The 17768-nt window shown below is 39.9% G+C and overlaps 1 protein-coding gene across 7 annotated transcripts in view; it reads left to right on the forward strand.

Moving 5' to 3' along the window:
- Nucleotides 1-17768, forward strand: part of arhgef18b (rho/rac guanine nucleotide exchange factor (GEF) 18b) — a 224702-nt gene that overhangs the window by 135981 nt on the left and 70953 nt on the right. For all 7 annotated transcript variants that reach the window (XM_061976196.1, XM_061976189.1, XM_061976191.1 and 4 more), the window contains 4 exons: nucleotides 5604-5858; nucleotides 11825-11901; nucleotides 15156-15334; nucleotides 15401-15474. In XM_061976196.1, the coding sequence (XP_061832180.1) occupies nucleotides 5604-5858; nucleotides 11825-11901; nucleotides 15156-15334; nucleotides 15401-15474 (585 nt within the window). The remainder of the gene's footprint in view (nucleotides 1-5603; nucleotides 5859-11824; nucleotides 11902-15155; nucleotides 15335-15400; nucleotides 15475-17768) is intronic.

Genomic DNA, 17768 nt, shown 5'->3' on the forward strand with positions numbered 1-17768 from the left:
TCGGCCGCTTGTACCCGTGATCTTGTCCTTTCGGTCATAACCCAAAGCTCATGACCATAGGTGAGGATGGGAACGTAGATCGACCGGTAAATTGAGAGCTTTGCCTTCCGGCTCAGCTCCTTCTTCACCACAACGGATCGATACAGCGTCCGCATTACTGAAGACGCCGCACCGATCCGCCTGTCGATCTCACGATCCACTCTTCCCTCACTCGTGAACAAGACTCCGAGGTACTTGAACTCCTCCACTTGGGGCAAGATCTCCTCCCCAACCCGGAGATGGCACTCCACCCTTTTCCGGGCGAGAACCATGGACTCGGACTTGGAGGTGCTGATTCTCATCCCAGTCGCTTCACACTCAGCTGCGAACCGATCCAGTGAGAGCTGAAGATCCTGGCCAGATGAAGCCATCAGGACCACATCATCTGCAAAAAGCAGAGACCTAATCCTGCAGCCACCAAACCAGATCCCCTCAACGCCTTGACTGTGCCTAGAAATTCTGTCCATAAAAGTTATGAACAGAATCGGTGACAAAGGGCAGCCTTGGCGGAGTCCAACCCTCACTGGAAACGTGTCCGACTTACTACCGGCAATGCGGACCAAGCTCTGGCACTGATCATACAGGGAGCGGACTGCCACAATCAGACAGTCCGATACCCCGTACTCTCTGAGCACTCCCCACAGGACTTCCCGAGGGACACGGTCGAATGCCTTCTCCAAGTCCACAAAACACATGTAGACTGGTTGGGCAAACTCCCATGCACCCTCAAGGACCCTGCCGAGAGTATAGAGCTGGTCCACAGTTCCACGACCAGGACGAAAACCACACTGTTCCTCCTGAATCCGAGGTTCGACTATCCGGCGTAGCCTCCTCTCCAGTACACCTGAATAGACCTTACCGGGAAGGCTGAGGAGTGTGATCCCACGATAGTTAGAACACACCCTCCGGTTCCCCTTCTTAAAGAGAGGAACCACCACCCCGGTCTGCCAATCCAGAGGTACCGCCCCCGATGTCCACGCGATGCTGCAGAGTCTTGTCAACCAAGACAGCCCCACAGCATCCAGAGCCTTAAGGAACTCCGGGCGGATCTCATCTACCTACCGAAAAGAAAACTGCAGTCATTCTGTGAAGAATATTCAAAAGCCTATCCGGGAATAATTATCCGTTCCAAAAAGGGTGAAAACTACGCGAATTGCACCTTGTGCAGACAAGATTTTTCGATCGGACACGGAGGAATTAGCGATGTAAAAGACCACGTTGGGACAAAAAAACACAAGTCTAATGCCGTTGCTAGCGATACAAGTGGAAAACTTTCAACATTTTTCGTCGCCCAAACAGATTCTTTGGATGTGATAAATGCCGAAGTTTTATTTACAGAGGCAATAATTGAGCAAACAAAAAGGTAATGACACCAATGTTATCTATTGGAATTGTTTAGTACTGTTATACTGTTAAAAGTGTTTATACTATTTATGCTTTCAAGTCCAAGTTGAAGAAATCTTGTTAAATGTTGACAGCATAACTACCAAAATACAGAAGTATGTCCTTAATATTTTTGCAGTGCTATTTCTGTTGAAAAGTTCAAATGATTACATTAGAGATGTGATGTGCCACTTTTCAAGTGTCTGATGGCTTCAATTAATTTTCATCAATTTTTCATATTTTGAATTCTTTTGAAAGGCTTACAAAAAAACGACATTTGAATTGTAATTCCGTGCTATTGACAGGACTATTAATTTTAATGAAGTTAGCTTACCATGTTTACAGTATGATAATTGTGATAGAAATGTGAATTTTAGGCACAGAATATTTGTTACAATTGAACAAGGCAGTAGATTATACAAGCTTGGACAGAAAGTTAATAATGACACCAATTTTTTTTTTTAATGGAATTGTTTAGTACTGTTTTACCATTTGTTTACTGTAAAAAGTGTTTATACTTTCAATTAACAAATTGAAGTCTTGTGAAAGGTTGACAGGATAACTGGCATTAACTGTCAAAATAATTTCAAACTATTGAAGTTAGCTTACAGAATAAACATGTCAATCAACCCATATGATTTTTGCTGTAATATTTTTGTTTTGAAAAGTCACTGTGACTGATAGAAAAGTGATGGTTTTAGCAACATTTTAACCTGTCTGAATGCAATCAATCATTTTGCGTCGGGGGGCGAAGGAACCCCCCACCAGGACTTTGTCCTGGACCTACCGGGGCCTGCGGCCCTTGGACCCTGGCTACTAGGTTTTTCTTATTTCAAAAGTTGGCAGGTATGTTACCGTATTTTTCGGAGTATAAGTCGCACCGGAGAATAAGTCGCACCTGCCGAAAATGCATGATAAAGAAGGAAAAAAACATATATAAATCGCACTGGAGCCCGGCCAAAACCAGCGTGATGTGGGCGCGCATGGAGTCGTATATCAACATGGACGGAGCTGCGTGAAAAAAGCCACCCGGCCTCTTCGCGTAAACTTACCTTAACCACTCGCTCATCTTTTCTTCATCCATCCATCCCTTCGAGTTAGCTTTTATGATGACGCCGGCTGGAAAGGTCTCTTTTGGCAAGGTCTTCCTTTTGAATATCACCATGAGTGGAAGTTTCTGGCCATTAGCATGGCAAGCTAGAACCACAGTGAAGGATGACTTCTCATTCCCTGTGGTGCGAATATTCACCGTACGTGCTCCCGTTGTATCCACAGTGCGGTTCACAGGAATATCAAAAGTCAGTGGAACCTCGTCCATGTTGATAATGTTCTCTGGCCGGATCTTTTTTTCAGCTATCTTGTTTTTACAATATGCACGGAAAGTAGCCAGCTTTTCTTGAAAGTCTTTAGGCAGTTGCTGTGAAATAGTAGTCTGTGTGCGGATGGAGAGATTGCGTCTTTTCATGAACCAGAAACCTGTCGCTTAGTAGGAGCCATTTTGTGGTCTTTACAGATGTAAACACACAAAGGAAATGAAACGTAATATCCGCGCGCTTCTTCTTCTTCTACCGGGGCGGGTGGTTGCTTACAGTAGAAGAAGAAGCACTTCCTGTTCTATGGGGGCGGGTGCTTACCTTGGCGGTTGCTTGCGTAGAAGAAGAAGCACTTCCTCTTCTACGGGGAAAAAAGATGGCGGCTGTTTACCGTAGTTGCGAGACCGAAACTTTATGAAAATGAATCTGAATATTAATCCATATATAAAGCGCACCGGGTTATAAGCCGCACTGTCAGCTTTTGAGTAAATTTGTGGTTTTTAGGTGCGGCTAATAGTGCGGAAAATACGGTATTACACCATTTTTTAATGCATTTTATTAGTAGATTTAAAAAATATATATATGGTAAGTTGCAATAATTTCACCTCAAAATGTAGTGTATATTACTGTAAATGGAAAAACAGCACTGCTGTTTTTATGGTAAAAAAAGGCAGCTCAGTTGCCAGAATTTTACTGAAAAATTAGTTTTTTTTTACTGTAAATAAAAAGACTGCAATTGTACAGTAACATTTTGGTACCTGAGCAGCCAGTTAGTTTTTTTTTGTTTTTTTTACCACAAATCAACAACTGTAGATTTTTGGGCGTATTACTGTAAATGCCAAAACAGCACCACAGTTTATTACAGTAGAAAAAGTACTGGTTTTTTTTCATTTAGAGAAAAATGCTGTAAAAACCACAGTAAGTTTCACAATTTTACCATGAAATCTATTGCTACTTTTACATTGCACAATTGGATGGATAGCTTGCTTTGAAATCATTATTATTAGTATTTATTTCTATTTGAAAATGGTTTGAATGTTAGATCATATATATTTGCATAATTAGAGAAGATTTAAGTTAACATCATTTGCGATTAAATTTTTCTCTCCCGAAATAGAAAGAAAATACATTTAGTAGGAAAAGTTACAGTACTTTATTGTTAAATATTATTTCCAGGCTTTCCAGGGCCAAATAAGATGAAATGGCGGGCCACATCTGGCCCCCGGGCCTTGAGTTTGACACCTGTGATCTAGAGACTTATGGGTTGAAATGTAAAAATATATCTATTTGACTTATTTTTTACACCTTTATGAGCGGGGCCCTTTCGAATCCCCAATTTTAATTATTGAAGTATTGACCTATTTAAGGCGCCAATTACTTCAAATCTAAAATTCCACTTTGAATTTGCTTGGGGGCGGGGGAATATTGTATATTTTGTGTTTTTGCCATAAAAACAGGGTTTTGCCACAAAACCCATAAAACATGGAGACAGATCGAGTTGATCTAGAAATGTAAACGTTGAACAACAACAAAAATAACAATTAAAGCTGCAAGCAGCATTGGTCGGGCCCGCGTATTTGGCAGGTGCTAGTCCTAAGTGTCCCAATACTTTTGTCTACTTTTAGTCTGAAGTGTCCCAAGACTTTTGTCTAGTGTACCTACCTTGTCTGCATTGTGTGGGCACGTTGGTGCTTCCTGCTTTTAAGCAGCCATCTTAAAAAAAACAGCAGCATCAGCGCAGCGGGTCTTTGAAGGGTCATAAAATCAAAACCGGAGCAGTTAGATAAAAAGCGCTTCCGTCATTGTAATCACAAGGGTTCAATCTCTCTCCTGTGTTAGTTTGAAGGCGAAACGACAAACGCGCTCAGAGGAGTTCGTTTTTGAAGGAAGGTGACCGGTTTTTACAAAAAATTTGTTTTGAAGGGGGAATAGCAAACTTCCTGTTGATTTTTGCTGGGAGTTGTCAATCTATGAAATGTAGGTCTAAGTAAGACCTACGGAGAGGTTTTTGTTTCATGTCTCTCCGACCTTCCCAGTGGGAGTTACAGGCAGTTTTGTCATTTTTTTCTTCCGAGGAGCAGTTTTTTCTCCGTTTTATTCAAAAATTGCTCTAGAGCGCAATTTTTAAATTTGGGGTTAGGTTTTTTTTATTAGATCGCAATTTTTGCCAGTCCTGATGTGTGCGTTCAGTTTGGTGAGTTTTGAAGCGTGTTAAAAGAGGCAAAAGTTACTGTTTTTAGTACTTTTTTGTCTTGAAGGGGGAATTGCCAACTTCCTGTTGATTTTAGCCCGACAATGTACTATTATGAAATGTAGGTCTAAGTCAGACCTACATAGAGGTTTTTGTTTAATGTCTCTCCGACCTTCCTAGTGGGAGTTACAGGCAGTCTAGTTTTTTTTTTTTCCTAGGGGGCGCTAGAGCGCAATTTTGAGTTTTGTGGTTCGTTTTTTTTAAAAAAAGGCAATTTTCGCAGGTCCTGATGTGTGGGTCAAATATGGTGAGTTTTGAAGCATGTTAAGTGGGTCAAATTACAGTTTAATGTGGCGGCGGAAGAATAAAGAATAAAGAATAAAACCTTACAAATACAATAGGTCCTTATGTCCCATTGCATAAGGACTCCCTTCCTAATAATATGTGACTTTTTTTAAAATTTTTTATGACTGAGACACTTTCAGGTCCCCAGGACCAAACTTGAGCGGAGCCCTAAAGGTTAAAAAAGTCTATATATTGTATTAATTTTGAAAATAAAAAATATTGAAATGGTGTACGGCCCTCAGTGGTATAAGTTTGGACACCCCTGATTTATTGTATTTATTCATAAAATTAAACTGTTGTGTGTTCACTAAGATTGATTTCTTTTTTTTTAGTTGGTACTGAGGAGCACACGGAGCTGACCCGAGCACTCGGCTTAATTAAAGACACTATTGTTCAAGTGGACGCCTTGGTGAATCTGCACGAGAAGACGTGTCGCCTTCGCGACATCCACAACAAGATGGAGCCGAAGGCGCTGGGGAAAATCAAAGATGGCCGGGTGTTTCGCCGGGAGGACTTGGCACAAGGTCGGCGACGGCTACTGCATGAAGGGACGGTCAACTGGAAAGCTGCTTCTGGCAGGCTCAAAGGTAAGAAGTATAAAGCAATTAAAAAAAAAAAAATAATAATAATAATCTTACATGATTACCAGGGCAGATACATTCTGCAAATAGGGATGTTACGATATCATTTTATATCACGATTATTGTGACCAAAATGATCATGGTTATTATTATCGCGGTATTACCATACCATACCATACCATACCAACTTTATTTATAAAGCCCTTTAAAAACAACCACAGTTGAAGAACAAAGGGCTGCACACCACAAAGAAATAGAGGCAAAGGACAGACTAAAAAATAACATTTCAAACAGAAGTAAAATACACATTGAAAAAGCAAATACAAATTAAAGCTGCAAGCAGCGTTGTTCGGGCCCGCGTATTTGGCAGGTGCTAGTCCTAAGTGTCCCAATACTTTTGTCAAGTTTAAGTCCCAAGTGTCCCAATGCTTTTGGCCAGTGTAGGTGTCCCAATACTTTTGTCCAGTGGTAGTCCTAAGTGTCCCAATACTTTTGTCCAGTTGTAGTCCTAAGTGTCCCAATACTTTTGTCAAGTTGTTGTCCTAAGTGTCCCAATACTTTTGTCCAGTGGCAGTCGTAAGTGTCCCAATACTTTTGCCCAGTTGTAGTCCTAAGTGTCCCAATACTTTTGTGAAGTTGTAGTCCTAAGTGTCCCAATACTTTTGGCCAGTGTAAGTGTCCCAATACTTTTGTCCAGTGGTAGTCCTAAGTGTCCCAATACTTTTGTCCAGTTGTAGTCCTAAGTGTCCCAATACTGTTGTCTACTTGTAGTCGTAAGTGTCCCAATACTTTTGTGAAGTTGTAGTCCCAAGTGTCCCAATACTTTTGTCCATTTTTCGGCTTAAGTGTCCCAATACTTTTGTCTAGTGTACCTACCTTGTCTGCATTGTGTGGGCACGCTGGTGCATCCTGCTTGTAAGCAGCCATCTTACAAAAACAGCAGCGCAGCATCATCAGCGCAGCGGTTCTTTGAAGGCTCATAAAATCAAAACCGCTTATGTTGTTGTAATCACAAGGGTTCAATCTCTCTCCTGTGTTAGTTTGAAGGCGAAACGACAAACGCGCTCAGAGGAGTTCGTTTTTGAAGGAAGGTGACCGGTTTTTAAAAAAAAATTGTTTTGAAGGGGGAATAGCAAACTTCCTGTTGATTATTGCTGGGGGGTTGTCAATTTATGAAATGTAGGTTTAAGTGAGACCTACATAGAGGTTTTTGTTTCATGTCTCTCCGACCTTCCCAGTGGGAGTTACAGGCAGTTTTGTAGTTTTTTTCTTCCGAGGAGCAGTTTTTTCTCCGTTTTATTCAAAAATTGCTGTAGAGCGCAATTTTTAAATTTGGGGTTAGGTTTCTTTATTAGATCGCAATTCTTGCCAGTCCTGATGTGTGCGTTCAGTTCGGTGAGTTTTGAAGCATGTTAAGGGGGTCAAAATACAGCTCAAAGAGGCAAAAGTGACTGTTTTTAGTACTTTTTTGTCTTGAAGGGGGAATTGCCAACTTCCTGTTGATTCTTGCCCGAGGATATACAATTATGAAAACTAGGTCTAAGTCAAACCTACATACAGGTTTTTGTTTCATGTCTCTCCGATCTTCCTAGTGGGAGATATAGGCAGTCTAGTTTTATTTTTTTCCTAGGGGGCGCTAGAGCGCAATTTTGAGTTTTGGGGTTTTTTTTTTTTTTTAAAAGGTAATTTTCGCAGGTCCTGATGTGTGGGTCAAATATGGTGAGTTTTGAAGCATGTTAAGTGGGTCAAATTACAGTTTGTTGTGGCGGCGGAAGAATAAAGAATAATAAAACGTTACAATAACAATAGGTCCTTATGGCCCATTGCGGGCCCTAATTACCCTGAGAACAATTTGTTGGATAAAAAACCAGTTAAAAACAGTTTAAAGTCTCATGCTGGGTTAAAAGCCAGTGAATAAAAATGGGTTTTAAGAAGGGTCTTAAAAGTAGCCAAAGAAGGGGCCTGTCTCACATGGAGAGGGAGATGGTTCCAGAGTTTGGGACCCGCAACAGAGAAGTATTGTTGAATGTACTCAAAAAGTACTTACACAAACACTGAAATCTTTAGATTTGTTCAAATAACTAAAAAAAAAAAACCCACTGATAGAAATACCACTCTTTAGCATGTTTTGTGTTTTTTTAGGAGTCACTGATAGGAATAGAATAGAATATAATTTTATTGTCATTATTACAGTGAACAGGTTCAAAGAACAACAAAATTGGAGCAGATCCCCTAAGGTGCATACACAATAATATAGTAATATAAATAGTAAGAAAGAAGATATATATCCACACACATGCATATATCCATACATATGCATATATATAAAAAAAATATATATATACACATATACATATACATACACACACATATATATATATATATATATATATATATACATATACATATACATACACACATATATATATATATATATATATTAGAGATGCGCGGATAGGCAATTATTTCATCCGCAACCGCATCAGAAAGTCGTCAACCATCCGCAATCCACCCGATCTAACATTTGATCAGAACCGCATTCGCCCGCACCCGCCCGTTGTTATATATCTAATATTGACGATGCAAGGCATTAGTGAGGTTATAAAGCTTTTGCCTGTTAAAGAAAGGAGACTGATCCAATGCAGCACAGACATTCGCGTGCCACGCTGTCACGACCCAGACGCACACCAGTGCGCAATCATATGGGAGCCGCGCTGAGCGCACCTCCAAGCGCGTCTCGCTGCCGGCGACGGCCGGGTATATGGGCCCGACGCTCCAGTGCCATCCATTTTCAGGGCTAGTTGATTCGGCAGGTGGGTTGTTACACACTCCTTAGCGGGTTCCGACTTCCATGGCCACCGTCCTAGCTGCTGTCTATATCAACCAGGGTGAGCCCCACCCCTTTCGTGAGCGCACTGCGCGCGGAGTGACCCCTGTTACGCGCCCCCGGCAACAGGGGTGGCGGGCAGGTAAGCTGCGCGGGCGGAGCGCGCGGAGTGACCCCTGTTACGAGCCCCCGGCCACGGGGGTGGCGGGCAGGTAAGCTGCTTACCTGCTGCGCGTGACGCCGGCCGCGGCGAAGGCGGACGAGGCGGGGTGTCGGTGCGGTGGGCGCGGTGGTGACCCTGGACGTGCGTCGTGCCCTTCTCGCGGATCGCCTCAGCTACGGCTCCCGGTGGGGCCCTCTCGGGGGAAGGGGCCTCGGTCCCGGACCCCGGCGAGGCGTCCCTTCTCCGCTCCGTAAAAGTGTCCATTTCTTTTTTTTTTTTTCTTCTGTTGTGGCATATGCTGCAGGTGCCTGCTCGTTTTTCGTATGTGGGTAACAACATTTAACTATGTATATATATTTCCCAATCGGTTTAACTGCCACCCGCCTGAATCTATTTAAAATCTAATTTTTTTTTATTTCAACCACCCGACCCGACCCAACCCGCGGATAAAATCTAATTTTTTTTAATTTCATCCGCCCGATCCGCGGTTGTGCCCGCAAACCGCGCATCTCTAATATATGTATATATACATACATATACATGCATACATACATATATATATATATATATATATATATATATATATATATATATATATATATATATATATATATATATATATATATATATATATATGTCTTAATAAGGTTATCCAAAAAATAGTGCTCGATACCGTAGTAGAGCGCAATATATGTATGTGTGGGGAAAAAAATCACAAGACTACTTCATCTCTACAGGCCTGTTTCATGAGGGGTTCCCTCAATCATCAGGAGATTTTAATGGAAGCATTCACATACCATGGTTTATATAGGGCACAGAGTGGGTAGGTACAGGCTGGCGTAGGGGCGTGGTGATTGGCTCATGTGTTACCTAGGAGGTGTTTCCGTCTGTGGCGGCATGCTGATACAATTTCGCTGCGCTTGTTGAGGGATGACAGGTCTGGACGGTAAATAATAAACAGTTTTTCTTTCAAGCATAGGTTGCATCTTTTATTACCACTATTGTAAGGTGTGCTGGATGCAAGAATTTGCCATGTTATTGAATATTCAACATTATTGTCTTTGAGGTCCCAAATGTGTTTGCTGAGTTCTGTGGTATTCCACAGGTTTTGGTTCCTGAAAGAAGCCTTGTGATTGTTCCATCTGGTTTTAAACTCTCCCTCGGTTAATCCTACATATGTGTCGGATGTGTTAATGTCCTTGCTTTACCAATCTAAGGTAACACGCAAGGACATTAACACATCCTGAAACAGGCCTGTAGAGATGAAGTAGTCTTGTGATTTTTTTCCCCACACATACCGTATTTTCCGCACCATAAGGCGCCCTGGGTTATAAGCCGCGCCTTCAATGAACGGCATATTTCAAAACTTTGTCCACCTATAAGCCGCCCGGTGTTGTAAGCCGCATCTAACTGCGCTAAAGGAATGTCAAAAAAACAGTCAGATGGGTCAGTCAAACTTTAATAATATATTAAAAACCAGCGTTCTAACAACTCTGTTCACTCCCAAAATGTACGCAAATGTGCAATCACAAACATACGTATATCAACATGGACAGAGCTGCGTGAAAAAAGCCACCCGGCCTCTTCGCGTAAACTTAAACTTACCTTAAGCACTCGCTCATCTTTTCTTCATCCATCCCTTCGAGTTAGCTTTTATGATGACGCCGGCTGGAAAGGTCTCTTTTGGCAAGGTCTTCCTTTTGAATATCACCATGGGTGGAAGTTTCTGGCCATTAGCATGGCAAGCTAGAACCACAGTGAAGGATGACTTCTCATTCCCTGTGGTGCGAATATTCACCGTACGTGCTCCCGTTGTATCCACGGTGCGGTTCACAGGAATATCAGTTGCTGTGAAATAGTAATCCGTGTGCGGATGGAGAGATTGCGTCTTTTCATGAACCGGATCCTTGTCGCTTAGTAGGAGCCATTTTGTGGTCTTTACAGATGTAAACACACAAAGGAAATGAAACGTACGGTGATATCCGCGCGCTTTTTCTTCTTCTACGCGGGCGGGTGGTTGCTTACAGTAGAAGAAGTAGCGCTTCCTGTTCTATGGGGGCGGGTGCTTACCTTGGCGGTTGCTTGCGTAGAAGAAGAAGCGCTTCCTGTTCTACCGGGAAAAAAGATGGCGGCTGTTTACCGAAGTTGCGAGACCGAAACTTTATGAAAATGAATCTTAATATTTATCCATATATAAAGCGCACCGGGTTATAAGGCGCACTGTCAGCTTTTGAGAAAATTTGTGGTTTTTAGGTGCGCCTTATAGTGCGGAAAATACGGTACATATATATATATATATATATATATATATATATATATATAAATATATATATATATATATATATATATATATATATATATATATATATATATATATATATATATATGTATGTATATATATATATATATATATACATACACACATATGGGGTGTTCTAGCAGGCGTTGTGGCATCCTACTCTGTTCAGCGGTCCTTCAACGCATTATAAAAACACCTCCATGTCATATTCCTTAGTATTTATCAATCACTGAATGTCGGGGTTTCCCACACAATAATGTGTTTATGTAAGTTTAGATTGGAGCAGGGTTGTACGGTATACTGGTATCAGTATAGTACCGCGATACTTATGAATCATGTTCTGTACTATACTGCCTCTAAAAAGTACCGGTCCGGCGAGCTTCAAGGGGTAGTCACCTGAAATGGTTTTCCAACAGTCTAGAAACCTCTTTAACTTAATGGTGATTCATGATGAAAATAAAAATCCTTTATTTTTACCCATTTTCCAGGGAAATTGCCCATATTTAGAAATGCAAATGTTGACGGCTACGTCCTTTAGTAAAATGACAACATTCGTTTGTGATTCAGCTCGTTGAGTAGACTTTAATTTAAATTAGAGCTGCACAAAAAATGAAAAAATAGTGTAATGTCAATTGACACGAGTGTGCAATCTAATTGTTAGTGCTATTTGTTTCCCCTTGCAGATATTCTGGCTGTTCTCCTCTCAGATGTGTTACTGCTGCTGCAAGAGAAGGATCAGAGATACGTGTTTGCTACAGTGGTGAGTTAGCATACTCCACGTGTCATGAAGAGTTGACGCCTCAGTGAGCGTGTGGCACACTCGCCAGCCGTGTTGACACTGCACTGATACAGTGTTGCTGTTTGAAAATGGTCATCTGCCATCTATTGGAGTAAGAAGTAACTGCATTTGACGAGTAAATAGTCTTAATAGTCAGCAATTATAATTGTTAATTTTTTTTTAATGGATAGCTGTGCAGAAAGAAATAGGAAACTGGTCAGTGAGCCAAATAGTAAACAGGAAAAGTAGAAGATCTTATTTGGCGATCATCAAATTGATTATCTTGCTTGTTTTAGTTTCATTTAGATTATTGGTGTCCAAACGGCCGGCCGGCGGGAGTTTAATTTCAATAATCAATCTGGCCGTGAGGGGTGTTGGTTTTATTAATTTTAAATACCCAGGAGTCTGACAGGTGGCAAATTGTCTGTCTTGTCAGGTCAGTGACCATGATGTTTCCTTTGATGACTTTTCAAGCACAGCATTGACTTATATGACCTAATCCAAACAACCTTCCCTAGTCATGGTGCAGAATAAAAATTCAACCAGCACAAAACGTCAACACGCATGGTCACAAATAACACAACCTGCTCACTAAACATTGTGGTATTGTGAAGTCCCATCACCATAAACATTTTTTAATTGCAAGGCATGATTGGGAAAAATGCAAATCACTCTCTCCACACTTACCCATGTTTGGCTTTTTAGCTGCTTAATTGATTAAAAACTTTAAAGAGGTCATCACGGAAGTAAACAAGGTAGGAGTTGAACTTTCACATACTTTTAGTATTCAATTATAATAGTTATTCATTATATAACCATGATATTATTATATGTACACACACATTTGTGTATATATGTGTGTGTGTGTATGTATATACATACCTGCCAACTACTCCGGTTTTCCCGTAATTAGTACGGTTTTCATCAACCTATTCCGGGTTACGGTTGCAATGATAAAAAATACGGTTTTTCATTAATTAAAAAAAATATTTAAAAAAAGTTTTATTCACGAAATCGCGTAACAACAATGACAATCGACACTGCTTCCCGTAACTTCCTATCGAGCCATTCCGAATGCCATGCGCGAGGCTATTTATAGCACCGCTGCCAAGCACGAGGCACCAGTTGCCATTGTTTCCAAACGAGCGAACGATCATGGAATCAGCCGGAGAAAAATCGCAAACGAGTCTTAAACCGAAAAGAAAACTGCAGTCATTCCGTGAAGAATATTCAAAAGCCTATCCAGGAATAATTATCCGTTCCAAAAAGGGTGAAAACTACGCGAATTGCACCTTGTGCAGACAAGATTTTTCGATCGGACACGGAGGAATTAGCGATGTAAAAGACCACGTTGGGACAAAAAAACACAAGTCTAATGCCGTTGCTAGCGATACAAGTGGAAAACTTTCAACGTTTTTCGTCACCCAAACAGATTCTTTGGATGTGATAAATGCCGAAGTTTTATTTATGATGCTATTGAATTACATTTTAATGAAGTAAACTTATCATAAAGTTACCATATCATTTTTACAGTATGATCAATCTGATAGAATAAATTTGGATTTTAGCCACAAAAAGGTAATGACACCAATGTTATCTATTGGAATTGTTTAGTACTGTTATACTGTTAAAAGTGTTTATACTATTTATGCTTTCAAGTCCAAGTTGAAGAAATCTTGTTAAATGTTGACAGCATAACTACCAAAATACAGAAGTATGTCCTTAATATTTTTGCAGTGCTATTTCTGTTGAAAAGTTCAAATGATTACATTAGAGATGTGATGTGCCACTTTTCAAGTGTCTGATGGCTTCAATTAATTTTCATTAATTTTTCATATTTTGAATTCTTTTGAAAGGCTTACAAAAAAACGACATTTGAATTGTAATTCCATGCTATTGACAGGACTATTCATTTTAATGAAGTTAGCTTACCATGTTTACAGTATGATAATTGTGATAGAAATGTGAATTTTAGGCACAGAATATTTTTTCCAATTGAACAAGGCAGTAGATTATACAAGCTTGGACAGAAAGTTAATAATGACACCAATTTTTTTTTTAATGGAATTGTTTAGTTCTCTTTTACCATTTGTTTACTGTAAAAAGTGTTTATACTTTCAATCAACAAATTGAAGTCTTGTGAAAGGTTGACAGGATAACTGGCATTAACTGTCAAAATAATTTCAAACTATTGAAGTTAGCTTACAGAATAAACATGTCAATCAACCCATATGATTTTTGCTGTAATATTTTTGTTTTGAAAAGTCACTGTGACTGATAGAAAAGTGATGGTTTTAGCAACATTTTAACCTGTCTGAATGCTAATAATCATTTTGCGTCGGGGGGCGAAGCCTGAACCCCCCACCAGGACTTTGTCCTGGACCTACCAGGGCCTGCGGCCCTTGGACCCTGGCTACTAGGTTTTTCTGATTTCAAAAGTTGGCAGGTATGTATATATATATATATATATATATATATATATATATATATATATATTTATGTATATAAGTACATACAAATGTGTGTGTATATATATAATATATATATATATATATATATATATATATATGAACTGTATATGTGTATGTATATATATATATATATATATATATATATATATATGAACTGTGTATATATATATATATATATATATATATATATATATATATATATATATGAACTGTATATGTATATATATATATATTGTGGTTAGAGTGTCCGCCCTGAGATCGGTAGGTTGTGAGTTCAAACCCTGGCCGAGTCATACCAAAGACTATAAAAATGGGAGCCATTACCTCTCTGCTTGACACTCAAGGGTTGGAATTGGGGGTTAAATCACCAAAAATGATTCCCGGGCACGGCCGCCGCTGCTGCCCACTGCTCCCCTCACCTCCCAGGGGGTGATCAAGGGTGATGGGTCAAATGCAGAGAATAATTTCGCCACACCTAGTGTGTGTGAGACAATCATTGGTACTTTAACTTTAATATATATATATATATATACTTTGCATGCTTTCAAACTGTCATCAAAAGAGGCACTTCCTGATAAACATAGTTTGGCGCTTCATAGTCAAATGACACAGCACTTGTATCGGTCACAGTGTTTATATTCTTAAAGTGACACGCGCGTCAAAGGACGCAGTATCACTCCTTGCGTCTCGTAAGGCATCGATGCGTCCGTATCGTTTTGAGCCGTCACGAGTGTCGGCTTCAGGGTTCTCTTTTCCCTCCTTCAGGACAACAAGCCGTCGGTCATCTCGCTTCAGAAGCTGATTGTGAGAGAGGTGGCCCACGAAGAACGAGCCATGTTTCTGATCTGCGCTTCCTCCAACGAGCCGGAGATGTACGAGATCCACACGGCCTCCAAGGAGGAGAGAAACACGTGGATGACACTCATACGGCAGGCTGTTGATAGGTAGCAGTGCTGCGACACGCTTTAGATGAAGACAGGAACTGATGGTTTATGTTCTGTCCCTTACAGCTGTCCTCATACCGAGGAGAGGCTGTTCAGTGAGGAGGAAGAGGCGCGAGCTTCCAGGTTTAAAGAATTTCAAGGTAATGATGCCAGTATTTTGGAAGTCTGGAAAGTATGCTGTACATCTACTCAGCCACTAGGGGGTGATAATTCTGCTCCTGCTGGTCAGGCTGACTGCAACTTTTGTATTTTATAGTAGTTTTCAGCAGCCCGGAAATGAATTTCTGTGCATTCATGTGCATAATGTACAAACTAACCCACTATTAAGACTATTACTGTGCTACTCTACGATGCAATAGCTCAGTCCTTAAGCTACTGGTTCTCAAATGGGCAGAGGTGGGTAGTAACGCGCTACATTTACTCCGTTACATCTACTTGAGTAATTTTTGGGATAAATTGTACTTCTAAGAGTAGTTTTAATGCAACATACTTTTACTTTTACTTGAGTATATTTATAGAGAAGAAACGCTACTTTTACTCCGCTACTTTTATCTACATTCAGCTCGCTACTCGCTACTAATTTTTATCGATCTGTTAATGCACGCTTTGTTTGTTTTGGTCTGTCAGACAGACCTTCATAGTGCCTGCGTTTCAACAAATACAGTCACTGGTGACGTTCACTCCGTTCCACCAATCAGATGCAGTCACTGGTGACGTTGGACCAATCAAACAGAGCCAGGGGTCACATGACCTGACTTAAACAAGTTGAAAAACTTATTCGGGTGTTACCAGTTAATGGTTAATTATACGGAATATATACTGTACTGTGCAATTTAATAATAAAAGTTCCAATCAATCAATCAAAAGTGTGAAGGAAAAAAGACCCTTTTTTATTTCAACCGTACATCCCGTCAAAAGCCTAAAGACTGACTGCACAGTTCCTGTCTTCACAATAAAAGTGCTGCTCCATCGCGCCTGCGCTTTCAAAATAAGAGTCTCCGAAAGCCAGCGCAAACAAGCTAGCAAGCTACGGAGTTTGCCGCCAATGTATTTCTTGTAAAGTGTATAAAAACGAATATGGAAGCTGGACAAACAAGATGCCAAAAACCAACCACTTTCATGTGGTATTAGACAGAAAGGAGGAACTTTTTTTCTCCTCCATTTGAAAACGTGGACGTTATCAGCACTACTGTCTGATTACAATCAATGCAAGTCATCAGAATCAGGTAATACACCAACTTATATTCTTGTTTTCATGAAAGAAAGGAATCTATATGTGTTAAACATGCATATATATTCATTAAAACACCTTTAACATGTAAACAAAAACGGCAAAATGAATAAATATAAATTATATACTGTATATATCAATGTATGTATATATATATATATATATATATATGTGTATATATATGTGTGTGTGTGTGTGTATATATATATATATATATATATATATATATATATATATGTGTATATATATATGTGTGTGTGTGTGTATATATATATATATATATATATATATATATATATATATATATATATATATATATATATATATATGATATGTGTGTGTATGTTACTCATCAGTTACTCAGTACTTGAGTAGTTTTTTCACAACATACTTTTTACTTTTACTCAAGTAAATATTTGGGTGACTACTCCTTACTTTTACTTGAGTAATAAATCTCTAAAGTAACAGTACTCTTACTTGAGTACAATGGCTACTCTACCCACCTCTGCAAATGGGTCAACTCCAGGCAGTACTTGATATTTAAAACATAAGGGCTGAACACATAACTCATGTAATTAATCACAAATAATGTGTGAAAACATATTAGTCACACAATTAATTTTGTCTGTATATGCATGCTCCTTTACCTTAACCACAAATAGTTACCTGAAAGGTGTGTTGTTGTAAGCTCATTGATCAGGTCAATGCATATGTCAGTGCAAAAATGAGTGAGGTGTGCTCGCTGGCTAGTTTCACTTGAAATACACACAGACGATACTTCAGATAATACTGGTACCAAGTTTTGAGCAAATAAATGACATGCATTCAAGTACAACTTTTTTTTAATTCCCCTTTGTCCAAGTATTGGGGTATTTTTCTTTATACATTTTTTAAAATATTTATATATATATATTAGAGATGGGCGGATAGGCAATTATTTCATCCGCAACCGCATCACAAAAGTCGTCAACCATCCGCCATCCACCCGATCTAACATTTAATCAAAACCGCACCCGCCCGCCATCCGCCACCCGCCCGTTGTTATATATCTAATATAGATGATGCAAGGCATTAGTGAGGTTATAAAGCTTTTGCCTGTTAAAGAAAGGAGACTGATCCAATGTAGCAGAGACATTCAATGCGTGCCACGCTGTCACGGCCCAGACGCACACCAGTGCGCAATCATCTGGGAGCCGCGCTGAG

This window comes from Nerophis lumbriciformis, linkage group LG14, assembly GCF_033978685.3.
Source record: "Nerophis lumbriciformis linkage group LG14, RoL_Nlum_v2.1, whole genome shotgun sequence".
NCBI classification, from domain to species: Eukaryota; Metazoa; Chordata; class Actinopteri; order Syngnathiformes; family Syngnathidae; genus Nerophis; species Nerophis lumbriciformis.